We start from the raw sequence: 19,269 nt of genomic DNA on the forward strand, positions 1-19,269 counted from the left end.
GGGGGAGTGGCTTCTTTATAGGAATGCTAAAAAAAAGTTCTGCATTTCAGTGATTATTATAGGAAGTCGGTTTGTTTTCAACTTTCCAAGTATTTTGACTTTTTCTCCAAAGAAGGTCAGCAATGGCATTCTTCTTATTTCCTCTTATTTCTCTCAGTACAGGTTTCATACACAATAAGTATCTGCACTCTCTGTGCCTGGAAGCATTGTTTCGATATTATCTGCCACCATGGCATATGTAAAGTGCAAAGAATATACCAGTACATAAGATTCAATTCAAAATTCATAGACTGCCAAAAGCGAAACGCAGATGCCTATAAACACTAACCTTCATGCATGAATAAACTTGCAGGGGGCCCAGGAACTGAAAACAGCCCTGAGCTCATGAACTGAAAACAGCCCTGGGCCCAGTACACAATGAATCCATCGTTGGATGCAACTACATCATTCATTTTATAGAACACTTTCAATCAGGAAATCCCAAATAAACAGAGTCAAGATGGCAAAGCATCATGTACTATAGGTGCTCTGAGGATCACTGTTAAGATACTTCCTTACTTATATACTAAAGTTATGAAGTCCCTTTTAATGTACTGTATCATATTGAGAAGGGCATTATATGGAAAGGCAGCAGGTGAGATTCTTTCCCTGTATGGATTATAACAGGGCTCAAAATGTCAAGTCCTGAGCTACTAGCCAGGCCTCAAGCGTTACTAGCCACCAGTTGCCCCACCTAACCCTTACCCTGCCCCGGGCTTAACTCCGCCCCTAAACACACCCTCTTAAATAATCTTATAACTCGGGCCAGAGTTGGCCTGCCGACCGGTACTTGGAGACCCAAATTTCCACTCGCCCTCACTTTATTTTTACTCGCCAAATGCGAGCAGAAATTTTGAGCCCTGGATTATAACACATCTTTATAAAGGGCTTTAGGAAACCCCATGGCAAACAGTATGTTTCCAAGCTATATCTGCAGGCCAGGTATGGAACAATGATTCTGATTGGTTGCAATAACCAGTGTTCTTTTTAGTACAATTTTAATACCTAACCCACATAACCCTCTAACATTAATGCACACTCAGCTACAAATTCTGGCATTCATGATGATTCTTTCTATTAGTGAAGAGAGGCAGCCACTTTGCATTAAAGTAGAAATATAGTTTCCACCTTAAAAAGATGTGCTGCAGCACCTTATAAGTGCACCTTCACGTACACTTTTCTCTTGATTCCACTGATGATTTTGTCCAATTAATGCAGCTTTTTCTGAGATGGGGGTGGCAATGATGCTGCACTGCTTCTTAATTCAGAGCAGAGTTGCCACTCTCATGTTGGCTGTGCCTGCTTATACTACAGTGGCATGAAAAAATTACACAGGGACATGGCTATCAGCATTGTTACTGCTGATTGACAGCACTGCCTCTGTTGCTGAATCCTTCTCACTGTGAGCTGCAGTGTCTGGGAGGGGAAGCATGTGAGCCACAAGTGAAGGAGGATTTGGCTCAAACAGGTAAAGTAAAGGCTTGTGCATCACATAGTAGCTAGATATGGTACTTGTTTAGAATGTCATACAGGAGCCTTTAGATATACTGTACTTTAAACAACAAGTATATAAGAGCCCACCAAGATTGCTGGGGTTCATAGCTCTTACTCACAAAATTACTATCTTGGATTGAAAAACATTAATCCAAGTGCGTGCTATGTATTGTTCCATAAGTAGAAACAGAGCCATCTGCACTCCAATTGTAAATGCATAAACGTCTATTTATTGACGAGGTGCAGCATATCACAGTTAATGCCTGTGCCCAATGGGCATTTTGTGTTTTAGCGTGAAGCATGGAAAGGCCATTCTTTAACGCCCTCAGTATAACAACGTACTTTGTTCTGTTACATATGTTTATATCACCCCTCGGGTCGATTGTCCACAGCCTGGGTTTTTTTTAATCCCATAGGGATATCACCTTTTTCCCGATCACTAATCCCTCACCAGACCCTGATTACCCACTTCACCCTACTGACCAAGATCATGCGTTTTGCATAGGGCTGTTACCTTCATGGTTTTGACAACTTTGACAGCTGTGACTTACTAACACTTTCTGTAGGTCACCTGACCACGAGATCCGTTATATTTTCTATAATCTGCTATAATGTTATATTTCTGTTTTCCCGAATTTGAGGCATGATCACTTGCGTTTATTTATTATTTTTTTTGATTAGGTACTTGCATTAACTGTGATATGATGCACCTCGTCAATAAATAGACGTTTATGCATTCACAATTGGGGTGCCGGTGTCTGTTTCTACTTATGTTTATGACGGCTGCCATCCGTTGATCACCGCTGCACCCATCTTGTCTTGTTTGGAGTAAGCAGTCAGGAGTGCGATGGGTTCATGGACTCTTATGTATTGTTCCATATCACAAGTTTTCAGGCATTTACAAATCCCATTATCAGGTCCATGTCATACGCACTTGATGAAGGGCTGTTTGTATACCCAAAGGATTTGAATTAATGTAGTTGAGTTTATGGAATGTGTCACAGTTACAGTATGCCCAGTATTACGGTCATCAATAGTAAATCAATAAAAGGCTTGACGCAGACTTAGAGCCCATTCTCATCTCTGCACTGTGGTAACATGCGCTAAAATGCATGCTTTCGTGCACTGTGCATCAATGCACGCCTCTATGTGCAGTGTGTTGCAATTCATTGTCAATGGCACCTCCAATGCACAGTACAATAGCTGCCAATGCACAAAGTGTGGCATTGCATCACAATGTACATAGATTGCATTGTTCTGTGCTGTGATAGCAAAAATGCTCATTGTCCATTCATTGGTCTGGTGAGGTTCTGTAACAGTATACCCAGCATGAACTTTCATTAGTCACATTACTAAATCAACAAGAGGCTTGATACAGAGTTTGGGTCCAGTCACACTTATACGGTATGGTAACACGAGTTAAAATGCATGCTTTCACACATGGTGCATCAACACACACCTCTAGCTGTGGTTTACTGTCAATGGCACCCCAATGCACAGTACAGTAGCTGCCAATGCACAGTGAATGCATTGCATCACAATATACATACTGTGCATTGTGCTATGCTGCATTGGCAAAAATATTGAATGTCCATGAATTGGTCGGTTAAGGTGCGTAAACAGTTGATATGCTTGGCCTACCTGAATAAAATGCATGTTAACACATTGCATTAATGCCCTCAGCAGATCATACGGGTGTCCATGCACACTCCCCGAATGTTCTGCTGTAAAGGGTACCACATACTCTGATCTGAACGTCTTTAACACGTCCTAATAGTCTGCTTAGCTGCCAGATGATTTAACTTCTATCAAAGCATTTGTATATTTATATACAACCTTGAATAGACCTGTTTTATAGTGTTCAGTTTCCAAGGTGGCCCACTAGCAGCCAGTATAGACAGGAGCACTTCTATCTATTAGCAGCCATTTTAGTTGAAATCAGCTAAATTCACCCTAGGTGCATCTAAAAACATGGCCCTGATAAACTATTGATGGTATGCCAAAACATTTTTTTTTAATTGAGTTGTGCAGTAAAAAGGTACAAATGTTACTCTCCAAGAGACTAAAAAGACATAAATTCACAACAAACAGTCGCTCTGGTATATATGCCAACACAAATACAGGAAGGAGGTAGACACAGGCTTGGAGGCGGCTCTAGGGAGTCAATGCTCCGGTGCTCCTAGGAGGGAAAACAATACCTACAAGTAGAGGGCAAGGGAGGGGAACCACAGCAATACGAGATGCATTTAATTTAGGGTTGTGGAAATTAAAGATTAATTTCTCGATTAATCGTTAAACTTTTTGATCGATTAAAATTATTTTGATCGCTAATGAAAACACTCACCTCTCCGCCGGCTTCTGGGAGTCCCGTCGGCGATCCGGTGACGTCACGGACATCGACGTCACCGGACTCCTCCCCCCTTCCCTAAGTGGCTCCGTCGGCTAACGAAGGGAAGTGGGGAGTAGTCCGATGACGTCGATGTCCGTGACGGCTAACAAAGGGTAGGGGGAGGAGTCCAGTGACGTTGATGTCCGTGACGTCACCGGACTCCTCTCCCCTTCGTTAGCCGACGGAGCCACTTGGGCCGGTGAGTTTGCCCAAGAAACTTTCTGCACGAGCGCTAGCCAAGGCATTGGCCTATACACATACAGCACAGCAATGAAGTAATAAAATTAACTAGGATCACACTAATCTAGAACGTTATTATTCTGAGTTGCCCCACTCAAGCGGCGGCCATATTTAGTGGTGCACGTTTAGATCAATAACGTGCTGGATTTCTGTGATCCTAGTTCATTTTATTACTTCTTTGCTGTGCTTTATGTGTATAGGCCAAAGTAGTTGGATCTCTATGTGCGTTATAATTAATCAAAATTAATCGATTAAAATGTTTTCGATTAATCGAACACGAAAATTTTAATCATTACCAGCCCTAATTTAATTATTAGTAGTCACTAACTAATGATAGAAAAAGTAGAAGATACATGGGAATGTTCTATGTAGGAGTTCCTTATCACTGGACCCACCTGGAGCTGTGAGCAACTACAGCTAGCTAGGTACATTTTGCAAAAAACTATTTCAACTGGGGTCCAAGGTGGCTGCGTTAGAAGACACCCATGGAGACCATACCTTGGTAAATTTGTTTGGGCATCCCCTGCTGTTGTAGGTCGCACTATACAGAGGTACAGCTGAATTAACCAAAGACATCCAGTAGTTGCTAGTCGGTGGTGAGGGGGACTTCCATCTCAAGACAATTGTTTGCGTGCATAAAACAAAAATAGTCCCAGCAGAGTTTTGGCAGCTTTCCAGTGTGCTAAGGGGTCCAGTAGCCAAAGAAGGCAAACCCCCACTAGTTGGGTTGTGTTTTCCTGCAAAGCCAGAAAATATGCATCAACTCTGAAGACTCTGCCTAGTCTGGAAGGACTAATGTGGATCCAATGGATGATTTAAAATAGAATAAGGCTGTTTCTGGCCAAGATTTACTGCTGAAAGGAATAGTCCCAAACATTATATCAGGCATTCCTGAAGTCAGGAATGTCCCCAGCCAACTTCCTTCTACAGTTGTCCAGTCCAGAGGTGCTAGACATTGTAAGGTCTAATAGACCATAGAATGCTTTTTGTTAGGTCAGGGTCAAGGAACAGAGATTCCAATCCCCAGGACTGGAGTTTAAAGCAGCCAAGGGTGAATTAGGTAACACAGGCGTGTTGTAGTTGCATGTGGTGTTGTAGTTGTAGTTGAGAGTAGCTAAACAGGTACCAATTTGGGAGTGAGAATCTCAGCTTCAATGCCTCAAAGGAAGCAAACTTATTGTTAACAAAAATTTGGCCCAGTCTTGAAGACTGCAGATGCCTAAATGGGCAAATCTGAGTTTTTTGTAAGCTGATAAAGCTGTAGGTTACGCTATAGGGGACTATGGAGGAACCGTTGCCTCTCTAGTGGTTTACAGATTTTATGGACCCGATTCCAGCCCCTGATGGTTGCCTGCAGCCATGGAGGTGGTAAAGGGCCTAGTTACCACTACGGAGCAAATTTTGAAGGGCCTCAAAAGAGCCCACAGAGCACAGAACACTGATTTATTTAATGTGTCAAATAGTCGTTCAAGTTGAAGGGTTTGAACAGTAAGATGAGATTAGTGCACTGCATGTTAAATCCTCATAAAGTGCGGCATGCCGACAATCTGCACCCAATAAATAATTTGTCTGAATTTTTTTGGGTCAATATTTTGTCAATATCTGGCACAAGTAGTGGTGAGCAGTATTGAACCAAGAGGATGTGGTGCAAGTCAGTCAATATCATGTTTTTTTGAGCCCAATAAACTATAATTGTAGCAGAAGGAAATTTGGCAAATATGCAGCACTGTTTCTCGATGTCAGTGATGGAAAATATACAAAGGAATTGTCTTTCTTGCTGCCTGTAAAATTCAATCCGATTGTCCTTTTTAAATCTTCTTATACAGTATGAGAGAATGAAAGGAGATTCTGCTATGGGCAACAACTGTTATTCCTTCTGACTTATTTTCATTACGGGCCTACTCTTCCTCCAAGTCACCCAAGGGCAGCGGCAGCGGGGCCAAAGGGCCTGTCCAGTATCCGATCAAACAATCTCACCCAGCTCCTAGCTGTAAGATCAGTCTGGCCTAGTTACAGCTATTCCATCTGCTAATCCAGTGAGGTTTAACCCACATAATGTGCAGGCCTATACCACCCTTATAAAAATATTATTATTATTATTATTATTATTAATGTAACATTTCATGCCAAGGTTATCATTATATTATTACTTATATAAATTAAAAACGATAGTTCTATAAATACATACCTTAATGTTTTTATAAGTTGAATTATTTTTTTTCTGTTATCTGTGGCACTGCTTTTTATATGAGGACTGAAATTGCATTTTCTTTCCAGACAAGTATACAAAAAAAAAAAGAGCATTAATACGTCTGGTCATGTGGTTTGATAGTTTCCATGGCAACTGCTTTTTTCATTTACCGAATAGCTGAATTAAAAAAAAAATGTGAAGAAAAATGTGAGAGAAAAAAAAAAACGGGGGAAGGGAGGAAGGGCTCATAGAGTGCAGGAGGGGGAGAAGAAGAACAGCGAGGAAGGAAAGGAATAGAGAGAAATAGGAAGCAGAGGATTCTGAGATGAATATGGAGAGGGGGGAGGAAGGAACAATAGAAGGGGAGAAGGATAATGAGCACTGGGGAGAGAAGAAGGATGCAGACTGACAGGAGGCTGAGGAAAGGGTAGGTGGGGGGCTGAGGGTAAGATGGGAGGGGAGGCTTAGAAAGAAGAAAATAAACTTGGATAGTGCACCCAAAGAAGGATAAGCCAAAGGAGTAAAACCAGTGCTGGGTGACCTTCAGCCCACTGCTTGCTGTACAACTAAAAGTCCTACAAGGCCTCATCAGTGTCCAGGATCATCACTGTCTGTATGTTCCAGTAGCAACCAATTCATACTTGGCCTGTCTTTTTCCATGGCATCTAAACCCAAGAACAAAAAATCTAATATATTGCAGCCTACTGGGGTGGCTGCATTCGTTTTCTTTTTTCCAGGTTTTCTTTACATTATTTTTTCTGTGGTGACATTTACTGTCTTAGGGTACCAATGAACTCTCACTGTGCTGCACCTCAGGAGGAGCAGTGTTGTCACCCTTGGACTGAAAGCGTGTTAGGAGTACAGAACACCTCCTCGCTCCTCTTCCACATAACATGGGGATCTGTAGTTCATAAAGATGAACTGGGCAGGGCTGATCAAACTTCTTTAGAATACATTGCAGAGTACACAGCACACAGGACAACACTGGCAAGTTCGACTGGAACTACTTTGCATTTGGGTGGCTTTGTGGTTAGCACTTCTGCCTTGTAGGACACTATCTGCAAGGAGTTTGCATGTTCTCCCTGTGCTTCCATGGGTTTCCTCTGGGTACTCGGGCTTCTTCCCACACTCCAAAGACATGTTGGTAGGTTAACTGGCTCCTGTCTAAATTGGCCATGCACTGTATGTGTGTGCAATAGGGACCTTAGATTGTAAGCCCCTTGAGGGCAGGAACTGATGTGAATGTGCAATATGTAAAACACTACGTAAATTGTTGGCACTATATAAATACCTGTATTAAAATTTACTTATATAACAAAACACTTTCAATATTATATTTATCAGACCAAAGGGAGCAACTAAGAGTAGTGTACTTTTAGGATTCACATACACTTTAACTCCAATTGGCTAGAATGGGACAGTATTGACAGTGCGTACTGCAGGCACTTTGATAAACAATTCTCTGCCAGCCATGCCAACATACTAAGCCTCGCCGTTCCCTAGAATCTTGAGACTGGCAGACTGCCTTTCCTCAGGACTGAGAATACTGAAAAAGAGATCTTTAGTAAATGAGGCCAAAAGATAGTCATATAGGTACGGTCCTAGATCTGGTTCCTTTCAGGCCTTTCCACTGGCTGTGTGTGACTATTTTTACTATAGCTTTTCAAAAGTGCTTTACCAATACTATAGTTTTGAAAATAACTATCCAGCATGACCTGTAAGAGTTTCATATGTCTTTGTAATACCGTCTGACCATCTGTGCTGACACTGATCATACACAATAGGCATACAGACACCAATTTTAAAAACCTCCAATTATAGCATTGTACTTACCTTGCACTTGCTTACCCACTGCCCTTATCCCAAACTAGGGACCTCACAAAAGTTACTGGGTACATGCTGTGATTCTAATCTCCCAGCTCCTACCAAACAAAAGAAGTGCATTATGCGGTTGGTTACTGCTTAATCTAAGGCTGCAACAACTAATCGACATAATAGATTATAATCGATGATTGAAAAAGTTGTCAACTTTTTCAATCATCGATTAATCGGCTTCCAATTAGTTGACCCTGTACCTCAGGGCCTTCAAGATACATATTCATTACTTATTCCACTCAACTTCTGGAGCCACTACTAGTTTACTGGGTTCCCTATGCACTATATATATCTCTGCCCATTAATCATGCCCCTGCTCACTCTGCCAACTGAGTACTTTCGCCCATGATGAGGTACCGCAGATGGCTAGCTGATGTTGGATGTCAGGATGGACATACACTCCGCCATAGCCATTCTGTTCCCGCCATCCCTACCTCTTGCCATGAGACATTTCTTCTCCCCTTTCCATTGTTCTTTCTACCTCTACACCCTACTGACCTCTTGTACACTGCTCTTCTGAAGCTTTTCTTCACTGAGTTATAATGAGAAAAATTACGATCTACTACACACTATTTAAAAGCATGTTTTTATTTGTACATTTCACCTTTTTACTATGTACATAATTGTGCAGCCTCAACTGTTGACCTCGTAGGTGTGAAGCAATTCTCTTGCATAACTGTTTCCGGAATTTGTGTTTTGGCCTTGACAAGAGTACGATGTATGTAACTGTATTACTTAATAAAAATTATGTAAGGTGAAAATCACTGCGGAAATTCCAAATTGCTAACAGTAGAGCTTACACCAGAGGTGGGGAACCTCCGGCCCTCCAGCTGTCGTGAAATTACAAATCCCATGAGGCATTGCAAGATTCTCACAGCCACAGGCATGACTCCAGAGACAGATGCATCATGTGATTTGTGGTTTCACCACAGCTGGAGGCCTGGAGGTTTCCTACCCTTGTCTTACACAGTGCTAAGGACAGTCCCCCACCCCCCACAAGACAGCAATGGTTAATAAGGCATCCAGTGCTGCATTGTGGAAAGCAAGGAAGAGAGGCATGTGCTCCCCAATGCACAGAAGCATGGGGTTATTCTCAGGGCTCTGGTAAGAAAACGGTGGAGGGGGAGTGACTGCAAAGTAAGCACAATCATTGGAGGGTGGGCAATTCAACAAACTGTGTTACTTTCCCCTCAAAGAAATAACATTAAGGGTTAAGAGCTGAAGTTTAGTTTAAAATATATCTTTTTGGAGAAGGAAAAAATATAATATACAGATTACGTCTCTTCTACAAAAAGGATTACCTTACTCCTTGCAAACTCTTTACACTGTGTGTGCCCAGCTCAGTGTACAATCCTAGCCGGGTGCTGGGTTGACATAACTCCCATGTGCGTGCACAGGGAGTTACGTCATCCTGGCCTGGTCAATCAAGATACCTGAAGATTCTGAACACGGAATAAGCTGGTGGAAAGATCCAGGCAAAGGAACTCACAAACATTGCATCATTGGAGTAGAGGTGAGTATAGTTCAGCTTTCATTATAAGTGTATCTGCATTTACAGTTTTCTCCCTCTGCAAAGTCCCACAAATATCTGTTCATCCTGCCAGTAAAGTCCACCTAATGTGGCTTCCTTTGATGTGTGCCAACGATGCTGCACTGCGCCTGTAGCAGAGTTGCCACGCTCATAAAGGCTGTGCCTGCTTGCACTACTGTGGGATGAGAAGATGTTGAGGGAACGTGGCAATAAGCATTGTCAGTGTTGATTCACAAGCCTGTAGCTTGTCAATCAGCACCTGGTGACACCTAGACCTACCCACTGCTTTGTGGATTGACAGCACTGCATTTGTTGCTGAATCCCTCCTACTGTGAGCTGCAGTGTCTGGGAAGGGGAACGTGTAAAACACAAATGAAGGAGGATTTGGCTCAGTTAGGGAAGGTAAAGGAAGTTTTTTTTTTATGAGGCTTGTTCATCACATTTGGATTTGGTACTTGTTTAGACTGTCACACAATATCCTTTCATTGTACTTTGCATGCAAGCATAAGCAAGAGTCTACGAAGAATGCTGGGCTCTATAGATTTTACACACAAAATGCAACTGGATTTGGGACGTGATAGAGGAGCTTTTAAGTTCAGTTGGGTAAATTGAGGCAAGAATAAGTTTTAGGGGTAGAACCTAAGCCGAAACTTTATTTTCTACTTGTGGGTAACGCGGTCAAGTTTCTATTTATGTCTGTGCCCTTATTGGGGAGATTCACCCAAGCTATTTTTGGGGAACATTGTCATCAGGAGAAAAAGTGAGAGCAAATGAAAAGTTTCACAGTTTTCACTGTAGAAGTAGAGTAGCTATCTTCCAGTGGTGACACGCATCCCAGTGAGAACTGTAAGAGGTAGGATCCTTAACTTTGGGGAGAATGTTTGACTTCCTGCCATGTCTATGGTAACAGAATGTACAGGGAAATCTCACTGAGGAGCATACAGTCAGCATTAAAAGCCACAAAAACAGTTTAAAAAATGCCCCCAGCCTCCATTAGTAGTAAATAAGAAACAGTAAAATATTCTAGCAGTTTTGCAAAATTAAAATGACATATGAAAAGGTCATTTTGAATTACATTAAATTACAAAATTCTTGTTTAGTAATTATACATTTTATTTTGTTTAAAGTATAATTAGAGGCAAATGAGTTATGGATAGAGTATCCCAGGATCCACTGACCTTCCTGTGGACCCAGCTCAGGCATGGTGGGAGTCAACTTCTGTGAATGACACCGGAAGTGGCACGCATATTGTCACTTCCAGAATTGAATACTGCTGGAGCTGTCTTTCCCTGGCAGCTTCAGTGGTGTCCAAAAGTGACATTAGGGGTCTAATAGACCTTTGATGTTCGAGCATAACTGTGCCCCCGTGCTCCAAGCCAGCTCCATAAAGACATGGTTTGGCAAGTTTGGTTTTGAGGAACTTGTGTGACCTGCACAGAACCCTGACCTCAACCCGAATAAACATCTCTGTGATAACAGTTTTAAAGGAATGAATTAAGTAGTGTTCAAAGTGCATCCAAAGCCAAAGCTTATAGTTTAGGATAGAATATGGAAGGGTAAGCAACACTGTCAGGATTGAATTGCTATGCATATCGCTGCTGGAGAGACTCATCCTCTCTATTTCTCTTGGTGACCAGTCACTGGGACTAACAATGATCAGAAATCCAAATTTTGAGCTGTCACCACAACAGGAATAGAGGGGAAATCTTCCAATGGGGGGCACATTTTCCAGTGACTTCTGTCCAAGAAAACATTTTTTTCTCCGTGGGACAGAAAGTGTAGGCGAATCTCCCAGCAGTGCACAGATGGCAAAAAAAAAAAGCCTGGTTGGGTTTTAACTCTTCCCTAATATATTGAAAAATAAAAACATTGAATCAAATATAATTTAAGTAAAATATAATATAAGTAGGTAGCATGAAAATGTATAAAAACAGTCATTGACACTTCAATTTTAGCCCCCAAACACATTTATAGAGCCCAGTGTTATATCTATCACATATTGCTTATTTAGACAAACTTTGGGTTCTACTACCGAAATTTCCTGAAAACTGCTCCTGGTGTTACCAGAAAGTGCATTTTGAGAGACCTGCAAAGCATTGTACTACTCTAACACCAGAGTAATCTACAAGACTGTAGTTCTCTATATGCCATGTACTGGCATGTATAGACTATGAGCCTGAACACATTGTAGCACATAACCTTTGGAGTCCATTTGGACATTGCTTGATCCCGCTAATAACACTTACAGGGTTAGTCACAAAAGGGTGAAGAGTTTGGAGAAGGCAGGAGAAGTGAACAATCTAGGACAGCATAGCTGAACTGGATATTGAGCTGAATTGGAGAATTTTTCCAAATCAGCTATGTTGTCCTTGATCAGGGGTGCCCACAATTTTTGTGTTAAGATCTACTTTTCAAACGACGAACTACATGAGATCTACCAACAAACAAAAAAACTCCCTCGCTATCTCTCTCCTAGCTCTCCTGGCTGTCTCTCCTTGCTCTTTCACCTGGCTGTCTCTCCTTCCTCTTTCACCTGGCTGTCTCTCCTTGCTCTTCCTCCTGGCTGTTTTTCCTAGCTCTCTCTCTACTGGCTGTCATTCCTTGTTTTTTCTCCCGGCTGTCTCTCCTCGCTCTCTCTCCCCTGGCTGTCTTTCCTCTCTATCCTGGCTGTCTCTCCTCTCTCTCTTTCCTGGCTGTCTTTCCTCTCTCTCCTGTCTGTCTCTCCTCGCTCTCTCTCCTGGCTCACCTTGCTGTATTTTGCAACAGGCTGTGTAAACTAATATTCTTTGATGTAATACATAGCACTTCAACCACCAGTATCCACCAGACTCTGGCTAATAGGTATTCATGTGTGCATAGCTAAATAAATATACCAAAATGGAATAAAGGGGCCGCCATTCACACCCTTCGTGATCTACCAGCATCAGCTTTCAGAGCTACTTGTAGATCACGATCTACCTAATGGGCACCACTGTCCTAGATTGTTCCCTTCTCCTGCCTTTTCCAAACTCTTCACCCTTTTGTGAATAACCCTGTTAGTGGCCAGCCTCATTTGATACTTCAGTTCTCACAATGCATCTTTAAGCTAATAGTCCTCACAAAACATTCCCCGGGTGATTTCACCCTATAATACTAACAAGTCTATTTAATGATACTAACCAACCAGCCTCTAACTAATATTTCTCACTGCTCTATCTTCAGACAGACAAATGCCAATAGTCTGTCTCCCAGTGATAGTTCCTACTTGTGGGCCTGATAATTCACACTGGCTTGTCTTTACCTGATAATCTGACTGTTCAGCCTCTAGCTGATTTTTCCATTGCCCAGCTTCTAACTCATAAGTCTTTTTGACCAATCTCCATTGGATAATTTTCACTAGTGGGCCTCTGTCTGATAATTATCACTGACCAGCCTCCATCGGATCATTCTCACATGTGGGCTTCACATAGCTCAACCCACCACTGATAATTCTCAGCAGGGGGTCTCCAGCTTATGACTATCAATGCACAGCTTCTATAATTGTAATAATTCTCGGTGTATCATTACACAGCCTCCATGTAATAATTCCCACTATCCAGCCTCCATTTATTAATTCTTACAGTCCAGCCTTCATTTATAAGTCTCAATGCCCAGCTCCTTCTAATAATTCTCACTGCTCAGCGTCTATTTATAAGTCCCTTTGCCCAGGCTACTTCTAAAAATTCTTACTGCCTCTATCTAATCATTTTTCACTGTCCTGCTTTCGTTTATAAGTCTCAATGCCCAGCCTCTTTTTAATAATTCTCCATAACCAACCTCTAATTATAAGCCTCACTGCCCAGCCTCCATGTAATCATTTTCATTGTCCAGCTTTCATTTATAAGTCTCATTGCCCAGCCTCTTTTTAATAATTCTCCCTTACCAACCTCCCATTATAAAAGTCTCTTTGCTCAGCCTCCTTCTATTAATTCTTGCTGTCCAGCCAGCTTCCATTTATGAGATTCATTGCTTAGCCTCCTTCAACTAATTCTTCCTGCCCACCCCCTTCTATTAATTCTCACTGCACTTAATAATAGACTGTGATTTCTATACACTGGATAAATCAATGTTATCTGTGCATTGTGGGTTACTATATAATTAGTGTTGCATATAAGACTACTGTATACAGTCCGTTTCATATAATTATTAACTAAATGCTCAATGTTTCGTTAATTATGCTTGTACTGGCAATTGAAATGTTCTTGCCACCTTTGTAAATTTTCATAATAAATGCGGATATAAAAAAAATACCTAATTTTTTACATGTTCCTATTCACTCTAGAATACTGTCAGCTGAATTCTGATTTGTTGCTATAAGGAAATTTAAGGTAAGTTGTACACCATGGGCCCATTTTTTTAAAAATCATCCACCTGTATTGCTTAGCTATATAAGTCATTCATCACAATACCAATTTACTGGTTGTGCATGAGAGATAATGCTATAATCCTACTGCTTAGTTCTTAGAGAATAAACAATGAAGCCATGGCACTATGCTTCAACTAGGTTTCTCTCTACCTGAACTATCCCGGCTAATTATCTAAATCTTTCAACTGTGCAATCTACAATGGACTTTCAGTTGAACTTACAACAATTGCAGACTTGCACCGTTGTTATTCTGTCTCTCCAGACCTGGTGTGCAATGTGTTGCAGGTCCCGCGATGGCATTGCATGATAACACCTGGGGCCCCCCAAACTAACTTCTTACCAAGTTTGAACTCACAGGGCCTCAGACGAGGGTCCTCTAATATGTCCAGCCGCCTCTTCTTCCTCCAGCATCGTGCAGGATAGGTGTAGATCTGTCCCGGTGACAAGCCTACACAAAGGGAGAGGTGAGAAACTTTCATTTATGGCTTATCATCTATGCAATAACACGCAGAAATTCTATTCAGAGTGAAGCAACAGGCTTGCTTTAAACCCCCCATCCCTGTTAACATATACCGTATATACTCAAGTATAAGCCGTCCCGAATATAAGCCGAGGTACCTAATTTTACCACAAAAAACTGGGGAAAAGTATTGACCCGAATATAAGCCGAGGGTGGCAAATGAGGCAGCTACTGGTAAATGTACAAAATGAAGATAGATACCAATAAAATTACATGAATATTTATTTAAAAGAAAAACAATAACCTAGCTCTGTAAGATTTCCCTTGCTCCTCTGCCACTGAGCATTAGGAGCAAAAGGAAATATCCTTTACTTCTGAGTATGTTGGAGCATGTGACTTACTACCTCTGACAGCACTGGACCCATCAAGGTGGTCACACTCAAAGTCCATATCCTGTGTAACCTAGGACTCTGGCCATTTACAGTGTACACAGGGCTATGCGTTTACTCCAATGGCTGAATAGAGCAGCGATGGGGGTGGAAAAAGGTAAATACAGTATATGCATCTATGGAGGCCTGCATTAAAGTGAAACTGTTGCTTTGCCCTGCACAGATTCACTTTAGGCTGTCTATATACAGAGGAATCTTATCTTTCAGAGACAAATATGCACTTGGATTACTGTCCCTTTATATAAAAAGCACCTCTATAGTCAGTGAACATTATTTGTTCTTAGTGCCCATGAGTCAATAGCATGCAGTGCCAACGTATCTCTTATTCTTAGATCTTATTAATCTCTGTGTTATTAAGAGAAAATACAATTTTCACCTGTCCAGTCTCTAGTAACACTTATAGCACTCTCTAAAAACAACCATTTATGGGCTTAACTCCTAGATCAGGGGTGGGCAGTTCTGGCCCTCCATAAAAGTCCCATGAGGCATTGGAAACTAACAGTTACAGGCATGACTCTTAGTGGCAGAGGCATGTTGGGATTTTTAGTTAAAGCACAGCTGGAGGGCCAGTGTTGCCCACCCTGTCCTAGATCATAATGTAGTCACATAATTAAAGGCTTGTTGCACCTAAAACCGATATATCAATATCATTGGGCATAGTCACATAATTAAAAGTGAACTCCACTGATATATCAGCTTGCATGGTTGCTGGCAAATTGACTTCAGCTGTAAGACATTCTTCCCAAAATTTTCTCCATCTTTTAACAGCTCCAGCCATTATAAGGGCAAATGTTGGTGTCATTTATCAATCATAGATTATACTTGCAATATAGAAATACAGTAAGTCCCCTACTTATGGACGGGTTCCGTTCCGAGAGCACGTTCTTAAGTCCAATTTGTTTGTAAGTCCAACAAAGTTAGCCTAGGTGCCCAACTGCATCACTGCTGCTTTTACACTTGCTTACGGACATCCTGGGCTTGATATAAAGATACTGTACTCTATACAGTACTGTACAGTAATGTACACAAAAGCACACACATGGCAATGTATGCCAGATATGTGAGCTAACTTACATGATTGGACATGCAAATGCATGTTTGTATCCTTTAAAAATTCATAACTTAATGGTTGTATGTAGGGGACTTACTGTACACTGAAAGTCCAGTTGAAAGTCCAGGGGAATAAGACACAAATTCATTAAAGACAAATTTGTCATTGGAGTCTTTTAAGAAACCAGCAGGTAATTTAGCCTACTAGTGCACATACAAAACTGAAAAATAGGAGCAATGAACCTTCAGGTTGTCATGGAACCTAAATGGAAAATTATTTTCTGATCCCAGGAATAAATAAAAGTAGAAGTCAATCTAAAACATATTTTTTAGGTTTTGGATCAAACGGAGAAGGGTTACTGCGCAACTCTGAGCAACTGTGGAAACGGAGCAGTAGTTCAAAACAATAAAGATGTTTTTACTTCAATGATCACCCCCCTCTCCAGGTGCTGTCCCCCATAGTAATTCCTTGCTGCCACTAGATGTCCTCATTTGTCTGAGTTGATTCAACCCGTAAGACTGAGGACAACTTGTAAGTGCAGGGTGTCATGGACCCTCTCCCTGCAGTCACTACCTGTACTCACATACAATAATGCAGAGAGCACATCTCCATATCATTGAGGAAGTGGACCCTGCATATCATGTGACAATCCTAAAGACATCTAGAAAAAGTAAATGTGTATTTTATTGGGATTTTAAGGTAGCAAGTGTCTCCGCTGGCATAATCTCTCATCACTTCCTGTTCTGGTGAGAGGCGCCACCAGAGATAGAAAGTGAGGGGGAAATATACACAGATATCAGTTAAGTACAGTTTTTCTTCCAGTACTAGTGCTTAGCAGCCCTTCCCCAGCAGCACAGAGGAAACCCACACCAAAAAATAATATTTACCTGGCCCCCTGTGTGTCTTTTCCATCCATATATAACAGTTGTTCTGTGCCACGCCGGTCTGGGAGTCCAGGAAAGGAAGTCGCATGCTCCTCTCTGCACACAGGCGAGCGTTATAACTCCGACAATGCTCTATAGCCTCCCGATAGAAGTCTTCGCCCAGCCTGCAAAGACAAAAACATCCCATTTAGTTTCAAACGTCTCTTTATTGTTTTTTACTTTATTTCTCAAACAGAAGCTGAAACAACAGACTGGTACAACGTCTCGTTTCCAAACATATATTATAGTGTGCCACTACCGTATGTTCATATCACAGAACTTTATTTAAAAATTCACAGGCTATACACAACTTAAAGTGGGGCTAAAGTAAAAAATAAAAGGGCATTTACCTACGTGTCTGCCCTCCATAATGTAATTACAGTGCGTTCTTAAAGAACTTAGTTGAAAACAGCCCCATTTGCATGCCAGGATTTGACTGCGTTTATCAGCTGTTCTCTGGCAGTGACTCCCTAGATTCTAAATGGTAATAACATAAATGGTGGAAAGGGGAAAAGAAGAATGTGAACTATAAATGTGGTGGATTTTCCAGTAGACATTTAGTGGTGACAACATAGTGAATGACTGGCAAATAGATCACTGGCCACTTTCTAGCCATTCCTCTAAATGTTAACCAAGGTAGTTTACCATCATTTGTAATAAGATAAATTCAGCATTAAGAATTGAAGAAATGCCCCAAAAATGTAATGCATTATCACATAATTACCACTTACTATGTTGTCCTAGATTGTTCACTTCTCCTGCCTTCTCCAAACTCTTCACCCTTTTCTAAATAACCCTGTAAGTAGTCCCTAACCCGGGGCAAGTATTTAGAACAGATATTACTATTTTGAGACTGTCCTAGCTGCATGCAGGTTCCAGGTTAACAAATCGATGGGTAGCAATGCAAGGATCAGGACTGCAGCCCTGGAACTTAAAGCTTTTACTTGTTAGTAAATCAGCAATGGTATCTCCCATATTTCCATCTTTACAGGTTCACTTTCAAGAGGCTGTGACATGCAGAAAAACATAATTTTAATTTGCAATAATAATCATTGACAAATACCTTGTGAAAAAATACACTGAAAACATTAGAGGGAAATTGGACGTAATTACATTTTTAAAATCTAAAACCAAGAAAATATAAACTACAGAGTTTGTTTTTTATAGTTTCTTAGCATTAATTAACAAGAATTTGTTTTATTCAGCCTGCGTTACTTTCCCCTGGGTTAGTAAGACGTCTGTTTGGACCCTGGCAAGAACACAAAACCATTTTTAACTGCCCGTTTTACACTGCATGTTCACAATATTCTGCTAAGATATTGTAAATGAAAAAGCAACTTAGAAGAATTAATAGGCTGAATGTAATGTTAACCCTCAGTTCTGTTACAATTTATCTATACAGTCCCTTTGTAGGATAGTATATGTATCCCTATATAGGACAGACAAGTATATGTAAAGCTAAAACTTTTTTGGGAGCTAGGATAGAGTAGGGAAGTAATAAAACCACTATTAGGTGTTTGGGGTTTTTTTTTCTTTTGCTGCCTGTGTCCTGGGGAGATTCCCCTTTACTTCCTGTCCTGGAGAAACAACAGGAAATGAGAAGAAATCCTTTTGCAATGAGCAGAATTCCCACCATAGAAAACTGTCACAGGATCATGTGTCTCAAATGAAGGGTATTCACTATGGATGCACCATACCAAGTACAGTACTCGGTACAAGCACAAGTACAGATACTTTTCCAGCTCCAAGACTAGACTAGAGAAAAATTCAAAAGTTAGGCGGCAGCTGTCCATTTGTAAGGAGCACACGGAGCTCCTGGGATTTGTACATCTCTGTTTTAATGTACGATTTTGTTTTTATAAATATAAATAAAGGGATGCACAGATACCAGTTTTGAGAGTACAAGTACTGGTACTTGCCCAAGTACAAGTACTGATACATTTTTGTTTATTGTCATGTGAGTTTTTCTAAAACAATACAGACTCGAAAAGTATCGGTGCATCCCTAGTTTTCACTCACATCTTGCTCTGGTGTCAACTATAACATTTTGGATTTTCCGTCACTTTCTGTCTCAGTGACAATGATTATTAGGACAAATGGAGGGGGGACAGCAATATAAATCTGGCAGGGGGACTAACCCCTCTCCACTGTTTCCAAAACTGAAAAAATGCCTTCACATACACTTAAAACTGTTTAAGAGTCCATTTGAGCCCTACCTATGCTCAGCAGAGCTGATGCACCGC

The 19,269-nt window shown here is 41.1% G+C and overlaps 1 protein-coding gene across 1 annotated transcript in view; it reads right to left on the reverse strand.

Annotated features, from left to right (window-relative positions):
• The window catches only part of DPF1 (double PHD fingers 1), a 77,818-nt gene that overhangs the window by 29,167 nt on the left and 29,382 nt on the right, over positions 1-19,269 (reverse strand). Inside the window, exons 2-3 of the mRNA XM_018565067.1 lie at positions 16,991-17,151; positions 14,484-14,591 (exon numbers count right to left, since the gene is read on the reverse strand). Of these exons, the coding sequence (XP_018420569.1) occupies positions 14,484-14,591; positions 16,991-17,151 (269 nt within the window). The remainder of the gene's footprint in view (positions 1-14,483; positions 14,592-16,990; positions 17,152-19,269) is intronic.

The sequence above is a fragment of the Nanorana parkeri genome, unplaced genomic scaffold (genome assembly GCF_000935625.1).
Source record: "Nanorana parkeri isolate BGI_ZX_2015 unplaced genomic scaffold, ASM93562v1 scaffold810, whole genome shotgun sequence".
Classification (NCBI taxonomy): domain Eukaryota; kingdom Metazoa; phylum Chordata; class Amphibia; order Anura; family Dicroglossidae; genus Nanorana; species Nanorana parkeri.